Genomic DNA, 23,547 nt, shown 5'->3' on the forward strand with positions numbered 1-23,547 from the left:
AGAGAAAAATGATAAAGTCATATTTTATAACTGATCACTTTGCATTGAGAAACTCGACTAGTTCTTAAGAATATTTGCCAAGGGAAACTTCAATCAAAGATTGAATAGAGCTTTTATTTGAACTTCATGCATCAAGTGAAAGATTGTATATTTATAATATCCGACTCCACCAGTGTAATTATTTGGTTTGGATAAGTGCTGTAGATTTCCATCAATCGCAGATGCAAAGTACTGTAACCAGTAAGTAGGCCAAGTGTACAGTAGCAGAAAAATGAATAGGTTAACAATGATTTATCTGATGCACAGTAGTCATTCCAGCATACAGAGAATGCAGACTTTGGAAGAACTGGTTATCAATCAAACCTATATTTAAATTTGATTTATGGAAATGATGCAAATTAAATATGTTCTTAATTGGATTTCACAAATAAAAATATGTATATTAAGCAACATATTTTATAATATTAAGCAAAAATAGAAATATTTAACACATTTTTTTTTTTCAACCATTGGTATTGCATCCATGTTTAGATATAAAATATAAAATTACAGGTTATATAATAATATGGCCATATATGAATGCACATATAATATATATTTGAATATACAGTTGAAGTCAGAATTATTAGCCCTCCTGATTTATTAGCCCCCTTGTATATTTTTCCCCAATTTCTGTTTAATGGAGAGATTTTTTTCAACACATTTTTAAACATAAATGTTTTAATAACTCATTTCTAATAACTGATTTATTTTATCTTTGCCAAGATGACAGTAAATAATATTTGACTAGATATTTTAAAGACACTTCTATACAGCTTAAAGTGACATTTAAAGGCTTAACTAGGTTAATAAGGTTAATTAAGCAAGTTACGGTAATTAGGCAAGTTATTGTATAACGATTGTTTGTTCTGTGGACTATCGGAAAAAAAACTAGCTTAAAGGGGCTAATAATTTTGATCTTAAAATGTTTTTTTTTTTTTTTACTTTTAAAAATGCTTTTTATTTCAGCCGAAATAAAACAAATAAGACTTTCTCCAAAAGAAAAATTATTATCAGACATACTATAATAAAAAAATAATAATAATGTTTTCTTCTGCACTATAGTACAGTATCATTTTCTGTAGCATTCAAGGGAAATACATTGGAGAAATATGATTTATTTATAACTTTGAGTTTGCTGTAATGCATATGAAGAGGAAATAGTTTCTCAACACACCCCTAATAACCCAAAATGTAATGTTGCTACCTACAACTACTGTACATCCACATCTATGCAAAAAAAAAATACAAAAATAAATGTGTTACAGATAATTCAAAATGCGGCTACAGATAATGTTGGATATATGAACAGCAGCAGTTTCCAAGCGAAATGTTCACATACCAGTGTTATGGCAAGACCACATGGTTTAGCAAAGCAAAGTTAAGAACAGGTATCTTTTTGCTTTGTCTATCTGCATTAGGATCACACTACTGTGGGTTTATTCATTTGATCTAATCCCTGCATCTCATTAAAACATCAAGAGATGACACTTTAGTCATCAAAAGACAAGCACTGGGTGTATTTAAAGTAAAATATCATTAAAAAAAAGAAAGTGCAGTCATTCCTTTACTCGCTGTTAAAATTGTATAAAGTAAACGTTGTCCCTCACCACTGGGATCTAAAGCTTGAAACAAAAATGCTATGGATTTTTTTAATGTTATGAAAAGTATTTCAAGTATTTTTTTGTGTTTGACTGAAGAAATTCTTTCACTGAATGCATTCCTTTACTACATAAAACAAAACTAGGGCTACACTGTTAACAATTTCCTATAAAATCTACAGTAACTTACTGGCACTTTTTTTAACCATTTTATAGTTCATTTGTGGAAAGCAGCTTTGACTTGTAAAAGCTGAAGACTTGAAGGTGAAAGGTCCCCAGAAATGCTTTAAAATGTGTTTCTAATTAGGCCTCATAAACACGGAGAAGATCAGCACTGTGTCAGCTGTCAGTTTTCTCATATTAACTAATTGAACTCTCGTTCTGATGGCCCAGTTACATATGGAAAATGAATGATCAAAGCTGCATTACTGTCTGAACATGGTATTATGAAACCACTTACACTGCTTAAAAAGAGCTGCCGTTGACAGACTTAATCTTTTTTAGCATTTGAACTCAGCATTTAGCACACAATGTCACGAGGTTGAAACTTGTCTCACTATAAGATTAACTGTTAATCAAATTCTCAGAATTCAAGAGAACAAATAAATGTGCAGTTGTTCCGGTTTTGAAAAATATTTATTTTATTGTTATGCTTCAGCTAAAGATGCATATCAGTAAAAACATTTCCTTATGCAAACAGATTAAATGCAAACAGATTAAATGCTTTCACACACAACAGTGCAAATGGTAAAAAAACAACTCACTAACAATATTGTGTTTTTACAATTAACAGTACATTTAAAATCAAAGTAAAAAAGTGTGCAGTGCAATTTTAAAAGTAAACCTAAAATGGGAAATCTATACATTTTTAGTCCCAAAACAACTACAAAAAAAGAAAAAGAAAGCATTTGTTATGTGCTGTGTACATGTTTTGTATTAAAACCCTTTGGCTGCTATTAGGATGAGAGTAAAAGTTGTGTTCAAGGTATGTTTCAAGCTTTGCAAACATATTTAAAGTGAAAATAAAAATAAACAAAACAAATATATGGTCTTGCAAACACCGTAATGATATCAATTCAACAAATTAGATTACTGCTTTGTTTCTTTGGCTTGACAATGTTTTTTTTTTTGTTTTGTTTTTTAAGAAAAATACCACGAGAAACTTATTTAATTAATTAACGTGCAACAAAAATCACCAAAAAAAGTAACTGTTTTGCATTCAGACACTCAGTTCTAAGAAATCTTTACCCAAGAGCAATTTGAATAACTTCACTTGAATTTCAAGCGTAACATCAATGTTATGATATCTAATATCTACAAAGACCCCACCAAAGTAAATTTGTGTCAGGCATAGGAGGAACAGCCTATTGATCACATATAAAGGAAGAACTCTATAAATTGTAGCAATTCAAGACCGTTCTTGAACAGTGCTTCTTGTGTTTTATTGAACAGTCTTGTATTCCTCACACAACACGGTACTGAAAAACCTTCTTGTTTTCTTCAACTGTTAAATGTAATTATTTTGTAATATATATCAGTGTATGGCAGACTAACATTCTATTTAAGCATCTTTACTGCAGTTTTCTTTTATAGATGTAATTAGCGTATCTTAATAGATTGTTTTAAACAAAACAAATTTAGCAAATGTACATAATGTATATTGTAAAAAAAAATTTTTTTTTTTAAGTATGCTAACTAATTATTTTGTATTTGACTTCTCTATCAGATGAGGCTGTTTGTGTTGTTTGCAGCAGTGACTTACTGTTATGCCTGCAGATTGGAAACATTTCCTGAAGACACCAATAACAACCCACAAGGTGATGCTACTATCTAAACCTAAATCTATGCTCATATATTTGTTAATTTAAGAAAAAAATTTTATTATGTTAGTAGCTGAAAATGACAAATAACCTTATTATTTACTGTGTATCTTCAGTTTATACAGTTTGGTTGTTAATTCGTTAAACCATTTTATGATGTTATGACTACTGTTACAGTAATCAATCAAATGTTTCGAGAAGGGCTGCACAATATTGGACAAATTTTACATTGCAATATTTTTTTCTTTGCCATATATATTGCAATATCGATACAATTTCACCCGATGACTTAAATAGCTTTATTTGCATAGTAATTAGTTTAATTGGGATGATTCTGTAGGAGAATGTAGTATAAAACATATTTTTATGTAATTTATTTTAAAGTGATAAAAACATGCTTTATGGTTTTCTGGATGATGTAACAGTACTTAAGTACAGATATTGAATTTAAAATAACGCTTCATAGTCTTCATCATAAAAATAATTCAATAAAATCAATCATTATTAAACTTCTTTATGCACTACTAACATGCTAAAGTCTCTTAAAATGCTTAAGACTTCCACATGCCTTAAAAGCATGATAAACGATAAACTTTCACTCTCTTATAATTGTTCGGTTTGGCAGTGTATCTACAAATCTCATGTTTTGGTTTCTGAACATCTATAATCCTAACTCAACATTGCAAATCTTGTGATGTGAATATTGCAAACACACACATTGCGATATTGATGCTCAAATGATATTGTGCAGCCCTAGTATTAAATAATATTAATGAATTGACTATAGTACCCGTTCTTATATGGACAGAGCATGAGTTGTTACAGAATAGGTTTAGGGATAGCAGCATGGATTTATGAATTATATTTTGTTATTGATGTACTATTTATTACTAAACATGGAATGTGTAACGACAGCAAAAATAAAGTGTTACTACTTATTTTATGAGATTTCATCACCACCAGAATAGCTGCTGCTGTAGAGTTTTCTAAGACAGCCAGACTGGGTGTGCTTAAATCCACACAGGGATCAAAACAAAAGTTATTTCAAATATATTTTGCTTCTTCTGCTTCTATTAAAAAAAACACTCATGTAGCTTTTTAAAATTCTAAATTAACACAATTTTAATTGAAACATACATTATAGGTCCATTTTCCAAAGTAATGTTTCCCTAAGTTACTAGAGTAAGCCTATACAGTAGGCAGTAGTAGTAATTGTAATGTTTCTATTGACCATACATACATATTGACCACAGACCATGCAAATGCTTCTTAGATTAGCGTGGCTTTTCAGAGATGATCTGAATTTATTTTTGCTTAAACAGTAAGGCATATTTATTAACCGATAATTAAGAGATGAGCTCTCATATCAGTACTGTAAGTGTATTCTTATCTCATTATGGACTTGGACTATTATTGTATTATTCTATTATTGTAGTGCTGAGCTGAATTTTATTTCTTAAAAATGGAGTTCATTTAATTAAAAACCTAATGGCTCACCAGATTCATGTCTTGAGCTGTCTAAATAAACAATACAAATTAACTGTAATTAACAGTTTCCGTATTTTGTGATTAACAAGAGTTTTCTGCTCATCTACGGCTGTGAATTGCATTATGGCATGTTGTTTTCTGCTCTGTTGACTTTTGATGTTGAAAATTAAACTCTGCAGTTTAACAAAGTGGCTTTTATTGAGATTTTAGTTTGAAATTATATAATGTATAATAATATAGAGAGAAATAAGTCTGTAAAATACCAGAAAATGTACAGGCAGTTTATTACAAGATTTTTGCACCACAATATACAACACCAACCCAGATAATATATCACTTTATTAAAAATGTTCAAAAAAGTCACATTTTCAAACTTTTCCAGGTTAAAGGTTGTTGCAAGAATAAGCAGGTGCTATAATGCAATTCAAATATATAAGGAAAAATAAAAACATGAATCACAAAATATAGAAACCTACTAATTTACAGATATTTTTTTTATGTTGTCACAAATTCTTTCTATTTACAAAAAAATGTTACACCTAAAAAATTAAATGGTTACCTCACCCAAAAATGAAAATTCTGTTATGAATTTCGCATCAATTATGCGTCATTCCAAACCCATGTGACCTGACTATGTCTTTAGAAGACACCATAAGATATTTTAAGTGAAATCTGAGAGCTCCCTCATCCTCCACAGCAAGGTTCCTGGCTCATTGAAAACCCAGTAAAATACCAAAAACATCTTCAAAACAGACCACATGCCTTAATCAATGTCATCATCAGCACAAGAATACTAAAACAAAAATGATGACAATATTCTAAAGATATTTCACCTCCGTGTCAGTATAAGACAAAGGAAGAGTAAATGATGACAGAATTTTCAATTTTTGGTAAACTATCCCTTAAGCGTCACAGCCTCTGGAGATTGCAAAACATTTTAACATTACAAACATGTTCACCATAAAAACTAATATAGTAATGATATTTCAAAATCATTTCTATGATTGATTTAGGTTGTTCTGACTCTGACGGAAATCTCCATGAATTTAACTCTGAATGGGAGAACGGACCTGAAACCTGTGTCTGTGTTGATTTTGGAATCATCTGTTGTGAAAGGTACAGTACTTGCACACTGTCAAAATATCCACAGATAAGCAGTTTTCCCAATTCATTTATGCTTTTAAATTATAATATGGGAGCTCAATCTTTCTTCCATCAACTTTCAACCTTATAAAAAGTGACTTTTGTAAACATTTTTAATAGTTTACAGTGATAAATTGTCTGGATTGGAGTTATATATTATGGTACAAAAACCTTGTAATAAACTGCCAGAACATTTTCTGTTATTTTACAGACTTATTTGTCTCTATATTATTTCTTATACATTATATTATTTCAAACTACTAACATGTCAATAAACATGTCACTTTTCAAACTCAAAAGTCAACAAAGCAGAAATCAACTTCCCATAATGGAATTCACAGCCATAAATAAACAAACCAAAAATGGAAACTGTTCATTAACAAATATTTTTACAATGGTCACTCTCCTTAAATTTTGTTCATTACAAAATGTGGAAATTCTGTGATATTTTGCATATTGTAACAAGTATGCCACCCTGTCCTGCTAGTTATTGTCTTTATACCTTTTTGTGCAAGGACATGGGAGACGTTTGGGACCCCTGTCCCAACCGAGCCCACCACAATCATTGGTGATTATTTTGAAGATTTATATGGCGACAACAACCACGGGTAAATAAAATCCTATGCAGAGTCCTAATTACATTGCTAGCTAAAACATTGAGCTAAACCTTTGTTCACAGTGCGCCACACACACACACACACACACACACACACACACACACACACACACACACACACACACACACACACACACACACACACACACACACACACACACACACAAACTTTTTATTATAATTTATTATTTATCTGACCCTGGACCACAAAATCAGTCACAAATGTAAAGTTTTGGAAATTAAGATGTATACATTATCTGAAGTCTGAATAAAAAAGCTTTCCATTAATGAATGTTTGTTAGTACAGGACAATATTTGGTCAAAATAAAGCTATTTGAAAATCTGAAAACCAAAAATTATATTTACAGTAGGAATATCAGAACACACCTGATTTTTTATTTAATATTGGAATGGTTTTTGACATAAAAGAAATATATACTTAATTATACTTAAAATTTATACTAAATTACTTATAATAGTTTACTTTTGACCAATACAATGTGCAATTCCCATAATTATACCCATCATGCAACTGGTTCTGTGGTCCAGGGTCAAACACAAATTTTCATTTATATTTTTGGAGTGATTATGTTGCATTCTGTGTATTTTATCATTTTATATACAGATTTCCAAATAAAAATGTGAAATTTTATTAAAAATTAAAAGGGGAAAACATTATGTAAACCATTTGTATTTTTTTTTTTTTTTTTTTTTTTTGTTGGAACAGCGCTGACAACACTGAAGGATCAGGAGGTGAAGCACAAGAAAAGTAAACTTGTGAACAAAAAACAAATAACCAGCAGGTTTGATGAGCTGATTTTAAAAGCATTTAAATAAACAGACCTAAGAGCATGCATCTGTTTTTGTGCATTTCTAAAATGTGTGTCAATATAAACTGTAAAACAATAAATGCGTTTCCATCGTATGCAATTTTTTTTCTTTTCGGATAAAAAGTTTATCCTACTCAGTTATGCACATCTTTTTTTTATGCACATTTTCAAAATGTATGCGCATGATGGCATTTCCATCAACTGTTTTTTATGCGCATAAAAATAATTGGATGGAAACATAGCTAATCACATATGCAAAGCAGCCACCAGTAAGCAACCAACCATGACAAATATACTGTAAAAGACAAATGGGGAGCATTGGTTTACTCTAATGCTAGCAGACCATATGTCCTCCAAAGATACCACTAACAAACCACAAGGTGATGTTACTATGGCTACATTTGTAGCAAAAAATGTTCAGTATAAAAATGACATATATTTCATTGTTTAACTTGTACAGAATAAATACATTTATTTTCATTTTGGGGGAACCATATCTTTTGAAATTTTTTATCTCTGAAGATTGAAAAGCTTGTTTTCGGCACCACCAAGTGGACATTTTATCTCTAGACTGTCAGGTTTGGTAGCTAGACGCATGTGTAAAAATATATGCCCCACAGACACATTTACGTGTTTGTGTGCAATCATAATCTTGCATATCACGTTAATATTATTTAAAACTTATTCATCCAGGATGTTTGATGGAAATCTCCATAAATGTAACTCTGAATGGGGGAATGATTTAACTCTTGCAAACACATTGTTTAGTTGTTGTTTTTTGTTTGTTTGTTTTTTTATACAATTTTATTACTATTATTATTATGAAATATTTAATAATAGCTGTGGAACTGTTTCTATAAGGTTACCATGACTGATCTAAACTGTCTTATTTTTTTCTAACTTCATTTGCAGTGATGCTTTAAAATTTTGACTCTAACTATTTAAGCAATGGCCAAACATATAATGTGATGTATATGTCTGCATGTAAAGAAAAGAATAAGAGCACAAATTAATTTGACCTTTCATGTGTTTGTGTGTATTACAATGTGACTTATGAGGACGCTGCTCATGTCCCCATTTTTCTAAAGGCAAATCACACAGAATTGTTTGATTCTTTGAGAATGAAAATGAGCTGATACATAAAGCATTATACATAAAACAAACATTCCTGCATATTTATGTTTGCGATATTCAGGGTTCTTACACCTTTTTCAACTTCAAATTCGAGGACTTTCAAGGTGCAGTTGTATGCTTTTCCAGCACCTAATAACCATGGTTAGAAAAGTTTATATGTGTTGTATGTACTTTTTCACATTTAAATCCATTGTGTTATTTTAAAAAAACACAATATGACACTTTAACTTAAATTGTTGAGTACTTTAGAGCATAGATTTATTGGGATAGTTCATCTAAAACTGATTTTAAAAACAAAGTTCAGTTATTCGATGAAGTATGTTTTTAAGTTTAATCTTTTTCTACCTTAAGTTGATATCTCAAGAAATGAGCTTACAGTCAGATTTGGCTTGGGTGTAGTACCAAACTTTCATGACCCGTCGTTCATGATATTTCAAGTGCATTGCTATTGTTTTTACAGTCATTGGATTGGCGTTTCAGATGCAAAGATGCATTCTGGGTGAATGGCTCTTAAATACATATGAAGCCAATAGTGCCAAAACAATCTGAATTTGAATTTTGTTAATTTGAATTCTTAAAAACTTAAAACTGTACTTTTACATACCCAATATCTACAGTCTTTGAATTCAAAACCAAAAAAAAAAATCTGTTTGAAGTTTAAAAATATGTCTATAAGTTTAAAAAATTAAGTTGTCTTAAATTTCAGATGTTCGATAATCAAGTTATTTCTAATAGGACACAATCAGTATTGTTAACTTACAATTGTTAATAATTCTATTTAACACAATTAAAATTTAATTTGTTTTGGCTTATTATTAGCTCCATGAACATTTTGCAATGCAAACTGGTCGCACAACAACAATTTATACGCTCCTAAATATATTTTGAGGTAACATAAACAAAAACGTGCACATATGCAACCACAACAGTCACAGTTTCAAGCCCTGCAAATTCAAATTCAACCAGGTTCAAGCAATTTGTTTAAAATCCAAGCACTTTTCTATCCTTGAAAAAACTATATTAAAAATCTAGCATTTTCCAGGATTTCAAGCACCTGTAAGAACCCTTATATATGGCTATATATCAGCACTGGAGGGACGAGTGCCTTAGCGTGCCAATTGTGTAAAACAAAAAAATAAAAGCAACCACAGTCTAAAAAACTACTTTCTTCCTCCAATCATTCACATCTGCAGCTGACGTCAAAACAACAGAAGCTGTTACTAATTCACCAACATCTCTTTAGAGCTAGTGTTTGAATAATTTTCAAGCCAAATGTATGAAGTGATGAAAAAACTGGTGATTTTGCTGACATTTTAAGATTATAAGGCTGAACTTGACATGAAATGCCCTATGTCTACAGAGATATCTTCTTAAACTGGTCGCACAGTAGAAACACCGCTTGGCAATGCGCAGTGTCACACCATGCAGCGCCATGCATTTTAGAATTCTAAACATAGATTTCCATCAGGTTACACACACCAGCGCTACAAGTAGGTGGCTGTTCACGGCGCCCAGCCACGACTCAGGACACCGTTCATATATCTGCCACGCCACAGAGCCCCATCTGATTAGTTTAATTTTAAATAGCATACAAATGTGCGTGTCTGGTCTACAGTGCATCTGTTGTGTGACACCCTTTACAGTGCTACAGTATTTCTCGGTTGCAATAGTGATATCACAATAATTATCTAAAAAAGCAGCGCAATCACTGCCAGACTACTGTTGTGTTTGCAATAAGGAAGGGGTGTTCGGGGGTGAGGTCTCTGAATAACACTGAGAACTGGGATAGGAAAGTAACTGTATTAAAATAGGCATTGTCCTTATAAATAAGTATACATGTTTTAATCTATACAAAAGAGAGAGATTGACTTAGAATAACACTTACCAGTTTAATAATGATTTGATCAGCTGTACTTAGAAATCACGCTGTTTTGATCTTCTAAGCAAGGGTTATTATGCGGTCCTGGCACCAATGGACGCCAACACGGTATCTCAGAGAAATTATAAATATTTTGAAATAGGCACTATCCTTATAAACAAATGTAGTTGCAATCTAAACAACTACAAACTCAACTAAAAAAAGCCTCAAAAGTACATTATGTTGCCCAATAGCTGCAATATTTGTCAAACTGTAGAGTGTCTTCTTGTCGCTATGTGGGCTGAGTAATACAAATGTGAGGTAGCTGTACAAATGATGTTATTGCAGAATATTGGATCTAAATATTTTTGCAGAATATCTATCAAGAACCAGACAGACAAAACTGTCATATAATATAAAATATATATATTTCTCCTATCAGTTCTCATTATATATATATATATATATATATATATATATATATATATATATATATATATATATATATATATATATATATATAAATATATATAAATATATATAAATATATATATATATATATATATATATATATATATATATATATATATATATATATATATATATATATATATACACACACACACACACACACACACACACACACACACACACACACAACAGTTCTGTCTGGTTCTCAAATCTGATTGGCTGATAGCCGTGCTATATTCTGCAATATCAGAACTCCTACAGCCTCTTTACCCTTTGTGTATTACTCCGCCCACATACAGCCAGCAAAAAGCAGACACTACAGATCTAACGTTTAAAAGATGCACACTCGACTGTTTAACGGTCAGCTTATGATTTGAATCCTGAAGAAAGTAGTTCCTCATACAAATGGGTTTTTGAGACTCTCCATGTTTGATTTTGTTTTTATAGATTATTTTGAGTAGCAGTGCGATATGGCTGTATATCGGCACTGGTGGGGGCACTAAGGCAACCAGTGCCAATATACAGCCGTATCACACAGTTTTTTTTAGTTATTATATATATCAGAACTGAACAGCAGCAGTTAAAATATGCTGTTAAAGACATAATGAACTGACAAGGGAATGTTAATTGAATGTACAAACAAATATTGTCAAGTTAATTTAATATGATTGCATCAATAAGTTACTCATCAATGGCATATAATGACATAAAAAATCTTGGGTAAAGTAAAAGATTTAGCTTAGACTAAAGTGCAAATAGAAAGAGTGATGGATGATATTTACACAAAGTGTAAACAGAAGTCTAAATATTCTATAAAAGAATGTCCACAACCTGTCGTTTTGGCAGACTGACTTTAATAGGTGTATGTATGTACAACGTGCTGCATGTGTATACTGGATGGATGGAAATGGCTGGAGATGGATGGAAAGGGAGGGAAATGAATTATGATGGATGAAAATAGAGATGGATGAGGATAGATGGAAATGGATGGAGATGGATGGAAATGAATGAGGATAGTTGGAAATGGATGATGATAGATGGAAATGGATTAGGATGGGTGGAAGAAGATGAGGATGGATGGAAATGGATAGAGTTGGATGAGGATAGATGGAAATGGATGGAGATGGATGGAAATGGATGAGGATGGTTGGAGATGAATGGGGATAAGTGGAAATGGATAAAGATGGATGGCTGGTTAAAAATGAATGGGGATGGATGGATGGAAATTGTAAATAAATGGATGTTAGATGAGTGGAAATTGTAAATGGATGGATGGATGGATGATGAATGGATGGAAATTGACAAATGGATAAATGAATGGATATTGATGGATGGATGGATAGAAATTGACAAATGGATAATTGAATGGATAAATGAACTGAGATGGATGGATGGAAAAAGTCCAGACTCTTTTATTTTACCACATACCATTTCAAGTGATTTTCTAAAAAATACATGTCAATAAATAAATAAATAAATTATTTCAGATTCTAAGTGGTATCCAAAAGAATCTACTGCAGTACATTGCACGTGTCACACGTGGGCAGTAAACACACGGTTAAATACATGGGGTTATGCTTACAGTGTGAAGCCCAGCAGAACAGTTTCTACAGAGACAGCACACTGCAATAATGAGAGATCACAAGATGAAGAAGGAGGAGAGAGAGAGAGAGAGAGAGAGAGAGAGAGAGAGAGAGAGAGAGAGAGAGAGAGAGAGAGAAGAGATGCGAGTGTTGAGGTAGAACATCTGGAGTTGGCTGAATCAGACTGTTTTTTCCCCTCGACTGCCTGACAGCAATCTGCTGTAGAAGACACAGGTAAGTTCTGAAAATGCTATACACAGAGATGCATGTTTCCATTATACATGTGTATTAAATAAGAATGCATGCTATTTAACTCCGTTTTGTAAAAATGACTGCAATTTAACCGTTGTGTTTAATTTAACGTTTCACAAACAAATGAATCTGTCATGTTAAGTATTTTGTATATTTCTGAATTAATTAGCAAATTAGCTGAGCCTGCGATGTTAAGCCTCCTGGATGCTTTTTTTTCTTTTAAAAGGAGAATTCAGTGAAGTCGTTTCAGCATTTTAGATCCCATTAACTGCTTTTCCCATATTGCATCCAGCATCATCCATGCATGCACATGCACAGGTGTTTGGATCAGGTTGAAAGAGCTTGTAGTAAGCCGCAGTCCTCTGTTGGACTTGTTGACATAGACTGAAGCTCTCTGGTGTTGCCATGAAGTGAGGACACAGTGGCAATTTTCTCCCTTGCACACATAAACACATGCACACCTCTGCAGATTGGTATATTTGTGCAGGCGGTCAGCAGACTAGATTTAGTGATAGTAATAAGATTTTATTTGGGTCATATTGGAGTCTGTATGAAAACAATCTCAGGGTTCAGTTTAAGCTTGTTATGGATGTGCTACTTCTGATACACCACATAACATTAAAGGAATAAACAACCCAAATGTTATGTGTAGAGAAGATTTAAATAAAAAAAGAAACAATCATGTTGTGAGTTAGGGCTGTGTGATATTTAAAGTGCTATGCAATTACAGAATGCTAACTACTAGATATTCTATATTTGATATACAATACAATATTTTTAAAAAAATTATTTAAGGTCTTTCTCAAAGGGAAAGATCACACAAAAATTAAAATCATGTAAACTTGTACTCATCCTCCACCTGTTCAAAACCTCTGAGTTTTTGGCTTCTGTTAAATACAAAGAAAAACAGACAAAAAACATGACAATGGCTGCTTTTTTCACCATTCTTCAGTATATATTTTGATTGTTTAATAGAAGAAATAAATTCATAAAAGATTTATTTTTATTTTTTAGCATCCAATAAGTTGCTTTTCTATTAAATAAGTGTATTCATTGCAAACCATTTTGATATGTACACTCACGACCACTTTATTAGGTATATCTGTCCAACTACTGGGATTTTCATGCACAATCATATAAGAGAAAAGGTCTAGAGAGCAGCAGTTTTGTGGGCAAAAAGGCCTTGTTGATGCCAGAGATCAGAAGCAACAGTATCTCAGTTAACCACAGCAGCAGAAGACCACACTGGGTGCCACCCCTGTCAGCTTAGAACAGAAAACTGAGGCTACAATTCACACTATAGAAAATTGGAAAAATGTTGCCTTGTCTGATTAGTCTTGATTTCTGCTGTGACATTCGGATAGTATGGTCAACAACATGAAAGCATGGACCCATCCTGCCTTGTATCATTGGTGGTGGTGTAATGGTGTGGGGGATATTTTCTTGGCACACTTTGGGCCCATTAGTACCAATTGAGCATCTTTTCAATGCCACAGCCTACCTAAGTATTGTTGCTTACCATTTCCATCTCTTTATCTTCTGATGGCTACTTCCAGAAGGATAATGCGCCATGTCATAAAGCGTGAATCATCTAAGACTGGTTTCTTTAATATGACAAAGAGTTTACTGTACTTAAATGGCCTCCACAGTCACCAGATCTCAATCCAATAGAGCACCTTTAGGATGTGGTGGAACAGGATATTCGCATCATGAATGTGCAGCAACTGCGTGATGCTATCATGTCAATATATGTCAAAATCTTAGAGATATTTCCAGTACCTTGTTGAATTTATACCACGAAGAATTAAGGCAGTTCTAAAATACAAAGGGGATCCAACCCAGTACTAGTAAGGTGTAGCTAATAAAGTGGCTGGTAAGTGTATGTTTCAATATTCACATTTCCAAAATGTCAATAATTCTGATAAATTGTACAGCTCTATTGTGAGTATTTAAAAAAAATGTCTAAACCTTAAATCAGAGAACACATCTGTTTGTTATAAGATGTAATCTACAGCTCAGGGTTTTAAATTATATTTGAAAGCGTATAGTTTTTTGTGTGTGAAAGCAGATCTGAGAATTTCAAGATTTGGTCTGTGGGACACATAAAACGTGGAGAAAATCTCCTCATTTTTCTCCTACAGGTGAGTATAATGTGAGATTGGGATGATCATGAAAGGAAAATGACAGAGAGGGAGAAAGGGTGCAGGGGGTTAATGCGATCTTCTCTCCATCTGAGTCCTATCACAGGTGAAGAATAGCATTTGATGATATTAAAAGATTTCAGTTGTAAGGCAGGCTAGAGATCATTCTTTATCACACAAAAACACATGTGCAGGTGTTAAAGATTCTTTAAGGATTTTATTTGTATTTTTTATTATTAAAAGATGGTGGTCAAATTAAAACGATCTAAAAACAGGCTGCAGATCAGGGCTTTCAAATTTAAACTTTAAAAATCTTTCATTTTTTACATTTTAAAATCTAATATCTGACCAAAGAGTGAAATAATAACTTCACACCAAGAATGAAACAGATGACCTTTATTTTATTTGATCTTTAGTTAACTTCCAATCCAACTGGAATTATGGTTAATAATGGTAAAAGTGTTGAAAAATGCATGTATGAATTAAAACCCCCACACATTTGACCACAATAACCAGATTTTAGTCTCAGCTTGGCTCTGTGTTTGCCAAGTTGCAGACTTGTTTGGCGATGAGGGAATTCTAATATTATATTGTAATTAAATGAGGCACTCTGATTGCACCAGGAAGTCAACAATTATCTCATTATGTCTCTCCTGTGAATGAGAGAGAGGGCGATCGAGAGAGACTAACAAAGAAAAATAGAGAAGACAGACACACAACTAAAGCCAAGCGTCAAAATGTTATTTGCTGTGAAAATAAAAATCTGGTCAGTGTTGAATACCTAGCTCTGAAAAGCCCAGTCAAACGCTAACTATGCCTCTTTACCTTAAACTTACGGATGACTGAGATTCTCATCAGGGTTTCAACACAATCAGCTCTTCTGCAATTTTCTTTTGATTTTCACACCGGTTGCCCACATAATGATACGCCGCACAAATTGTAATGATTGGCTGTGCCGCTGTCATCAGTAAGTCACCTATGCTTTTACAAACCTGTATGAATTTCTGAAACACAAAAAGAGAGTGTTGCTGCGGCTTTTTCTTTTTATAAACTTCAATTTCATTCTCTTTCTCACTCAAGGCAGTTGTTTGAAATTGTGGAGCAGTGCATGAGTCATCTATAAACATTTATGAAAATATATGAAATATTCTTTGTGTTTTTACCTTTTTTACACAACTTCTGATAACCCATGCCTTTAACTGTATGGAAAAAAAACAGCATGAATACCCTGCCTATTGCAGTCTTCACATGCTATCAGAAATACTGTAGCAAATTATCATAAAATGAAAGATTGATTGAGGTGGGCTCCAGCATGTAAAGGACAGAAATATTGCTGCACTTACTAAAGGGAATTGTTCACCCAAAATGGATCATCATTATCTTTCTTTCTTCTGTTGAACACAAAAGAAGATATTTTGAAGAATGCTGAAGTCCTGTAACCATTGACTTCCAAAGTCAGAGGTTACAGGTTTTCAGCTTTCTTCATAATATATTTTACGGTCAACAGAATAAAGAAACTTAAGGGTGTGTAAATAATGAGTGAATTTTCATTCTTGGGTGGGCTATCTTTTTTAGCTGTATTCGCTTTTCCCACAATCCATATTGTTTTCTTTCGCTGTTAAAATTTTGCGCAGTTACATATATAAAACCATATGATGCATCTACTGTCTCATTTTGCCTAAAATTACACAATCGTCAACAAGCTGACCATCTACATTTTATAATAATGTGCTAGTGTTAGGCAAGTTTATTTATATAGCACATACACAAGGGTAATTCAAAGTGCTTTACTTAAACAAGAATAAAATAAACAAGAAAATAAAATGATTAAAAGAAAAAAAATATTAAAAACAAAAAAAAATGATTATAATGTGTTTAAACAGGTTTTAAAAGAATGAAAAAAGAAAGACATAATAGTGCGATCTGTCGCACATAGCAGAATGCTCATTCAGTAAACCCACAGCTAAACAGATGCGTTTAAAGTTACAATAATTGTGAATTTGAATGCAATCATAGTGATGGTAATTGCTGCATTTTATTCCAAATCTGCTGGATATCGATTAAATCGTCAATAAAAAATTAACATAAAGAGGCAAGAATAAAGCAGTCCCATTCCCTGATATTGTATGCAATTACAACGTCACCATTCCAAAGTTGGACGTTTTATGAAAGGAATAAAGCATGTATAACATCTCTTTTTCTGTTCCAAGAAATACAGTCATGCAGGTGTGTTATTTTAGTCAAAAACAAACTTACTGTTCCTCATGTATTTTCCCAAGCTTAATGCCCATCCTCCTTTTCCTGATCACAAAAGGAGAATTTACAATAAATAAAATCATACATTGGTGGTGAACAGAGGCCATGATTAAGCTTTTGACACAAAAGTATTAAAGAATAATCCTGTGTGATACGTGCCATATTTATTTTGGGGTTAATAAAATAGGGTTTGGGCAGGGAAAAATATTACCTTAATTTTATATATTATTTCATAGAAATCATGACAAGTTGTCTGTTCAAAATGCTTATGCAATTCACTGGTGCAGTTCACTCTGACTCACTCATAAACACAACACCAATTAATCATTTTGTTTGCAATGGTAACAAAGCATATGTATGTATATATATACAGTATATATATATATATATATATATATATATATATATATATATATATATATATATATATATATATATATATATATTTCCGGTTGCTTTGCGTAAGTCTGTCTGGTTTTGTTGACATATACACGTGACTACCGGAACATGTTAATGCGCGCAGCTGTCAATCAATTCGGTGGGCGGGGGGGAAAAAAAGAAAAAAAAAAAAAGAAAAAAAATCGCACACCTACGTAATGGTGCGATCGATTTAAAAACAGCTCCAATTGGCCGACCCTTTTTTTTTTGTAGTTAAATTGAAAAAAAAGGACTTGGTGTGTTCATATCACCCCAGTATGACGGTCTATACACTATACCAACACACAGATCTGTCCAAACAGCTTGAAAAGTAGATTTTTTACCATAGGTGCCCTTTAATGCCTAGCATTTACTCTAAAAAGTTAAATTTTAAGCTCATCAGACTAGAGAATTTTGTTTCTTATGGTCTGAGAGTCCTTCAGATGCCTTTTGGCAAATTACAGGTGGTGAGTGGTTTCCGTCTGGCCACTCTATCATACAGGTCTGCACTGAAAACCCTAATAAGTTGACTAAACTAAATTAATTGAGTAAACTAGCTTCCTCAATTTCATTGAGTGGTGGAGTCTCCCAAAACTTGCATATTTAACTTTATTTAATCAAATACGCCATTTTGGGAGACTCCATTACTCAATTAAATTGAGGCAACAAGTTTACTCAATTAATTTAGTTCAGTCAACTTATTAGGGTTTTCAGTGTGATTGGTGGATTGCTGCACAGATGCTTGTCCTTCTGTAAGGTTCTCCTCTCTCCACAGAAGAACACTGGAGCTCAGACAGAGTGCCCACCGGGTTATTGATCCATTCCCTGACTAAGGCCCTTCTCCCCTGATCACTCAGCTTAGATGGCTCGCCAGCTCTAGGATGAGTACTGGTGGTTCCAAACATCTTCCACTTACGGATGATGGAGGCCACTGTGCTCATTGAACTTTCAGAGCAGCAGACATTTTTCTGTTACCTTGCCTTGAGACAATCCTGTCATAGAGGTCTACAGACAATTCCTTTGCCCTCATGCTTGGTTCGTGCTTTGACATGCACTGTCAACCCAGGCACTTAAACAGGTGTATGCCTTTTCAAATCATGTGAATCTGAATTTACCTCAGGTGAACTCCATTTAAGCTGCTGAAACATGTCAAGAATGATCAGTGGAAACAGAATGTACTTGAGCTCAATTTAGAGCTTCATGGCAAAGACTGTAAATACTTATGTACATTTGATTTTTCAGGTTTTTATTTTTTTAATGAATTTGCAATAATTTCAACAAATCTTTATTCAGATTGTCATTATGGGGTATTGTGTATAGAATTTTGAGTAAATAAATAAGTTTAATCCATTTTGGAAAAAGGCTGTAACATAAAAAATAATGTGGTAAGATTGAAGCGTTATGAATACTTTCCGGATGCACTATATACTATTTTTAGTTATAGCTATTAACTGAATTAATTTACAAAATGTTACTATATTATGATATACAGTATATCATTATAGATATGAGATATAGATATGAGATGTTATCATCCATCCCTACTCATCACTTTTCACTGCCTCCATTGACAAAGACAAGCCAAAATTCTTCTTTGGTGGTATGAAAAATAACAAGGGGTACACAAGAGCAGGGTTAGTAAAGGACTCCATTTATATTTCTGGATGAACTGAATATTTAGACTAGTGATTAATGGAATGTGAGGCACTTTTCAGACACTGCAAAAGAGTACATCAGGAAGAGTTGTGCAGTGACTTCAGAGCATCTATAGATTATCCACAGAACACTCAGATCGATATAAGGCCGTTCTGCAAGCCTGCTACCCAAGATACACACACAAAGATAAAAACACTACAGTTTCCATTAGCCTACAATCTATGGATGGTTTGCCAAGGCGGGCCAACTGCGTTCTCATTATGAGCCATTGCAGGTCTTGATCAATGGCCACCCCCAAAGGAACATCTATAATTGGACGCACTGCAAATCCCTCAGCAGGGTCACAGTATCATTCCTCCCACGCGCTTTGCTTTTATCTCTTTCCCATTACGTTCGACTATAGAAAAAGTCAAATAAAGAGATCTGTTTTATTTTTAATCAAAGGTGTCAACACAGCTCTCTTTTTCACATAAAGGTCTATAATAATACATGCTCTCAGAGGTACGGTGCATTAGAAGGCATTAAGTAAAACCTTGTCTTAAAGAGTAAAATTGTGAAAGGTCACTTCACATCCTCGTTATTTCCAAAATAACCTAGTCCCTATAGTATCATATCTTATCAAAAGCATGCTGAGTGTCCTAGGGGTGTGCATGTCTAATTTAGATGCACCTCTTTGTTATTTTCAGACTCCCAAGATGATTTGCTGTCTGGAGCTATCCTGAGGTGGCCAATGCCGTCGGCTCTCTTTGACATGCCGTTGTGGCAGGCGCTGCTAAACTCCACCCTCACCCACAATCAAAGCAACAGTAGTCTGTTCCTGCTTGACGTCCCCTGCTGGCAATCCAGCACCATGACACTCACACTAGTGCTATGCTACTGCCTGGTGCTTATTTTGGGCTTGCTCGGTAACATCCTCCTCATTTGCATTATTATGCACCAGCGGGACCCTCCTAACGTCACTAGCATCCTCATTGCCAACCTGTCGGTCTCTGACATCCTAGTGAGTGTGTTCTGCCTTCCCTTCACTGTGGTTTACACACTCATGGACCACTGGATTTTCGGTGCGCTGCTATGTCGCCTGATGCCATTTGTGCAGTGTGTGTCTGTCACAGTTTCGGTTCTGTCCCTAGTTTTGATTGCACTTGAAAGGCATCAGCTCATCCTGCACCCGTCTGGCTGGAAGCCGAGCGTCCCACAGGCATACATTGCCGTTTTGACTGTGTGGCTGTTGGCCTGTGTAACATCATTACCGTTCCTGGCGTTCCACTTGCTCACCAGCGAGCCATACAGTTTGTTTCCAGCGCCGCTCAGTCAGCTGCAGGTCTGTCTGGAAGTTTGGCCTTCTCAAGAGCACAAACTTGCCTACACCACCAGCTTGTTGCTATTCCAGTACTGCTGTCCTCTGCTCCTCATGCTACTTTGCTACCTTCGCATCTTCCTCCGGCTGCAGCGAAGAGAACGCATGCTGGAGCGCCAGTGCAGCCGCAACAGAGAGGATGAACACAGGCGTGTGATGCACAGTAAACGCATAAACGTCATGCTTGCCACTTTGGTAGCTGCGTTTGCTGTGTGCTGGCTGCCTTTAAATGCCTTCAATGTGGTGGCAGACTGGCACCAGGAGGTGCTGCCCGTGTGCAACCACAATCTGCTGTTTTCACTCTGCCATCTGTTAGCCATGAGCTCCACCTGCGTCAATCCCATCATCTATGGATTCCTCAACAGCAACTTCCGCAAGGACGTGGCCTCCGTGGTGTTACACTGCCATTTTCAGCCACTAGAGGACAGCTACGAACACTTTCCAATGTCTACAATGAACACTGATGTGTCACGGACATCTTTTAGACTCAGAAACAATTCTGTGTAAGCGTCCTAATCAATTTATGATGATGAATGACAATAAAACCAGTACTGAGTTTGAATGTACAATGAGTATCCACTGCAGTGCCAAACCTTTTACACAGTCTCCAGCCCTGTGATCTTAATTAACATGTTGATTAAAGGGGTCAGTTTATGTTGTTCTGATCTCTTGAGATCTTTGTTCTATTTCAGAAATCACTGTAAGATACTTTGAATGAGATCTGAGAGCTCCCTCATCCTCCATAGACAGCAATGCTCCTGAGAGTTCAACGTACAGAAACGGATTCAAAAACATTGATAGAACATTCCATGTGTCTTCAGTGGTCCAACTATGATTGTACAAAGCTCCGTGAACATATTTTCTTCTTTGTAAGGTCTTCAGGATGTACATTTGCTAATAGATTTAGCAGTACAACACGCAAGTGTCATATTCCAAATAGTAAATGCCCACCCTGATCTAATGCAGAACAAATTGGCATCAAACCACTGAAGTCACATGGAATACTTTGAAAATCGCTGCATCCAAAATTACCTCAGAACTTTTGGCTTTTGAATTTATCACATGGCCTACCCACATCAGTTGCATCACTTCACTCCCATTCATAAAATTTTCTCGTGGTGCATCATGGGATAGCATAGCATCCATCGAATGCACACTTCAGAACCTGCATCCCAAATAGCATGCTCTACACTATGCACTATGTACCTATGCATTTACACACCCAATAGCATAGTATAGTGTCGTTTTAACTTTTTTCTACAAGGTGGAAATTTAAACAGTTTCTCAGATGACGTTTGTCAGTTGCCAAAATGGTGAAATAAATGACCAAACTACCAAATATACGTGCCATGAGTATAACCACATTCTCAATAGGGAGGCGGTATAATCACTCAAGTAGGAAACTTTTGCTTTCACATAATGTAATCCAACATGAGCCCAAAAAGCTCCACCCCTTCCACTATGTGAGGAAAGTTGCAGTCGTTGAGTGTGTGAAGTGTCCAACATTCCACACTTCATTTTACCGGTTGAATAAGTGCATCATCCGAGTATTTAAAATGCATTTAATCTTTTTAGAGTTTTCAGTGTGATGGCACTACTTACACTATTTATACTATAAAATAGCGTAAAATAGTGTATAAGTATGTGATTTAGGATGCACCTAGAATCTCGCCAAGTAGTAGGTCACCCGGGTGCATACCGTTTTACGAATTCTATGAATTCGGACATATTACTCAAGTTGCATACTGATTTTAGTGTGCTATAAAGTATGGAAGCATGACATTTGTGGACTTTGCTGTATATGGAGATTCTGAAAGCTCTTATATTTCATCTAAAATTGTATAATTTGTGTTACAAAGGTAACTGAAGGTTTCAGGGGATTAGAAAGACATGAAGGTGAGGAATTAGGAAAAATAAGAGAATTTTAATTTTTGTAGTTAACTAATCTAAACTAAACTAATCCAACCCTACAGAAATAAATTTAGTGACAGTGCAGAAGATTGTTGAAATAATTCCCTGGCAAATGCATACTGTAATTGAGGCTAAAGGTGGAATAGGAGAATAGTGTAAAACACTGCAAATGTATTTTATATTGGCAAAGACCTGTATAAGTAACAAAACTGTATTGAAAATATGTTTATGAAAACTTGTTCTAAGATTGTATGGTGTTGAATATAATTGGTCCAAGGAAGGAAGTTGTGCCTAGAACCCATTTGAAATCACAGGATTGAAAGCATCTAATCCCTATGCTGTAATTTTAAGGTATGATGATTATGTCTCCCGTAGCATTTTAGATTTTAAATGCATTTATATTGCTAAATCTTGTGGGCTATATATGGTTAAGGCAGCACAAGATGGTCTCTGGGCCATGTAGTTTATTTTTCACCCAAACACAATGAAAGCTCTAAGAAATGAATTAGTCGAAGGCAATACTTGCATTTGAAACATTATCTCTTCTTCCTTGAGGCACAGAGCTAAGTTTGGAGGCACTGACAGTGTACAAATGCCTGGAAATTGCAGTTAGCTAAGCCCTAATGCTAACCCTAATGCCTAAGCGTAATGCAAGCAAAAACCCACAATAAATCTGAATATACCTGTCAGCTTATAAATGTCAAGCTGCAGCCTTAAAGGGGAAAACTGACTATATCCACTGAGCAAACAAAACTGGGCTGGAGTTTTTCATTCCACCAGGGCTTATTTTTGTGGCTCTTCTTTTTAAACAAACGCACACACACACACAACATCAGCACAAAGCAGCATTTTTTTTAAATATACTGAGGTTGTAGTATCAAATATGTAGCCTTACAGAACATGCAAACAGATACTGATGTATAAAGTATTAAAACTTGAAAGAAACTTTAGATGGAACTGACAGAGAAAGAGAC

General features: G+C 34.3%; 3 protein-coding genes across 4 annotated transcripts in view; all 3 read left to right on the plus strand.

The window, feature by feature from the left end:
• The window catches only part of LOC141378555 (uncharacterized), an 876,076-nt gene that overhangs the window by 30,023 nt on the left and 822,506 nt on the right, over positions 1 to 23,547 (plus strand). The gene's annotated exons all lie outside the window — the stretch shown is intronic.
• On the plus strand, positions 3,063 to 7,559 carry LOC108179705 (beta-microseminoprotein). Its single transcript, XM_087290361.1, has 5 exons — positions 3,063 to 3,115; positions 3,367 to 3,457; positions 5,962 to 6,064; positions 6,607 to 6,699; positions 7,435 to 7,559. Exons 2-5 carry the CDS (start codon positions 3,367 to 3,369, stop codon positions 7,478 to 7,480), a joined length of 333 nt encoding a protein of 110 aa, XP_087146487.1. The 5' UTR covers positions 3,063 to 3,115; the 3' UTR covers positions 7,481 to 7,559.
• npy4r (neuropeptide Y receptor Y4) lies at positions 11,168 to 21,231 on the plus strand. Of its 2 annotated transcripts, XM_087288596.1 has the most exons (2): positions 11,168 to 12,817; positions 19,992 to 21,231. In XM_087288596.1, the coding sequence occupies exon 2, from the start codon at positions 20,036 to 20,038 to the stop codon at positions 21,167 to 21,169; it is 1,134 nt and encodes a 377-aa protein (XP_087144722.1). In that variant the 5' UTR covers positions 11,168 to 12,817; positions 19,992 to 20,035; the 3' UTR covers positions 21,170 to 21,231.

Source organism: Danio rerio, chromosome 17 (genome assembly GCF_052040795.2).
Source record: "Danio rerio strain M-AB ecotype USA chromosome 17, GRCz13ab, whole genome shotgun sequence".
NCBI classification, from domain to species: Eukaryota; Metazoa; Chordata; class Actinopteri; order Cypriniformes; family Danionidae; genus Danio; species Danio rerio.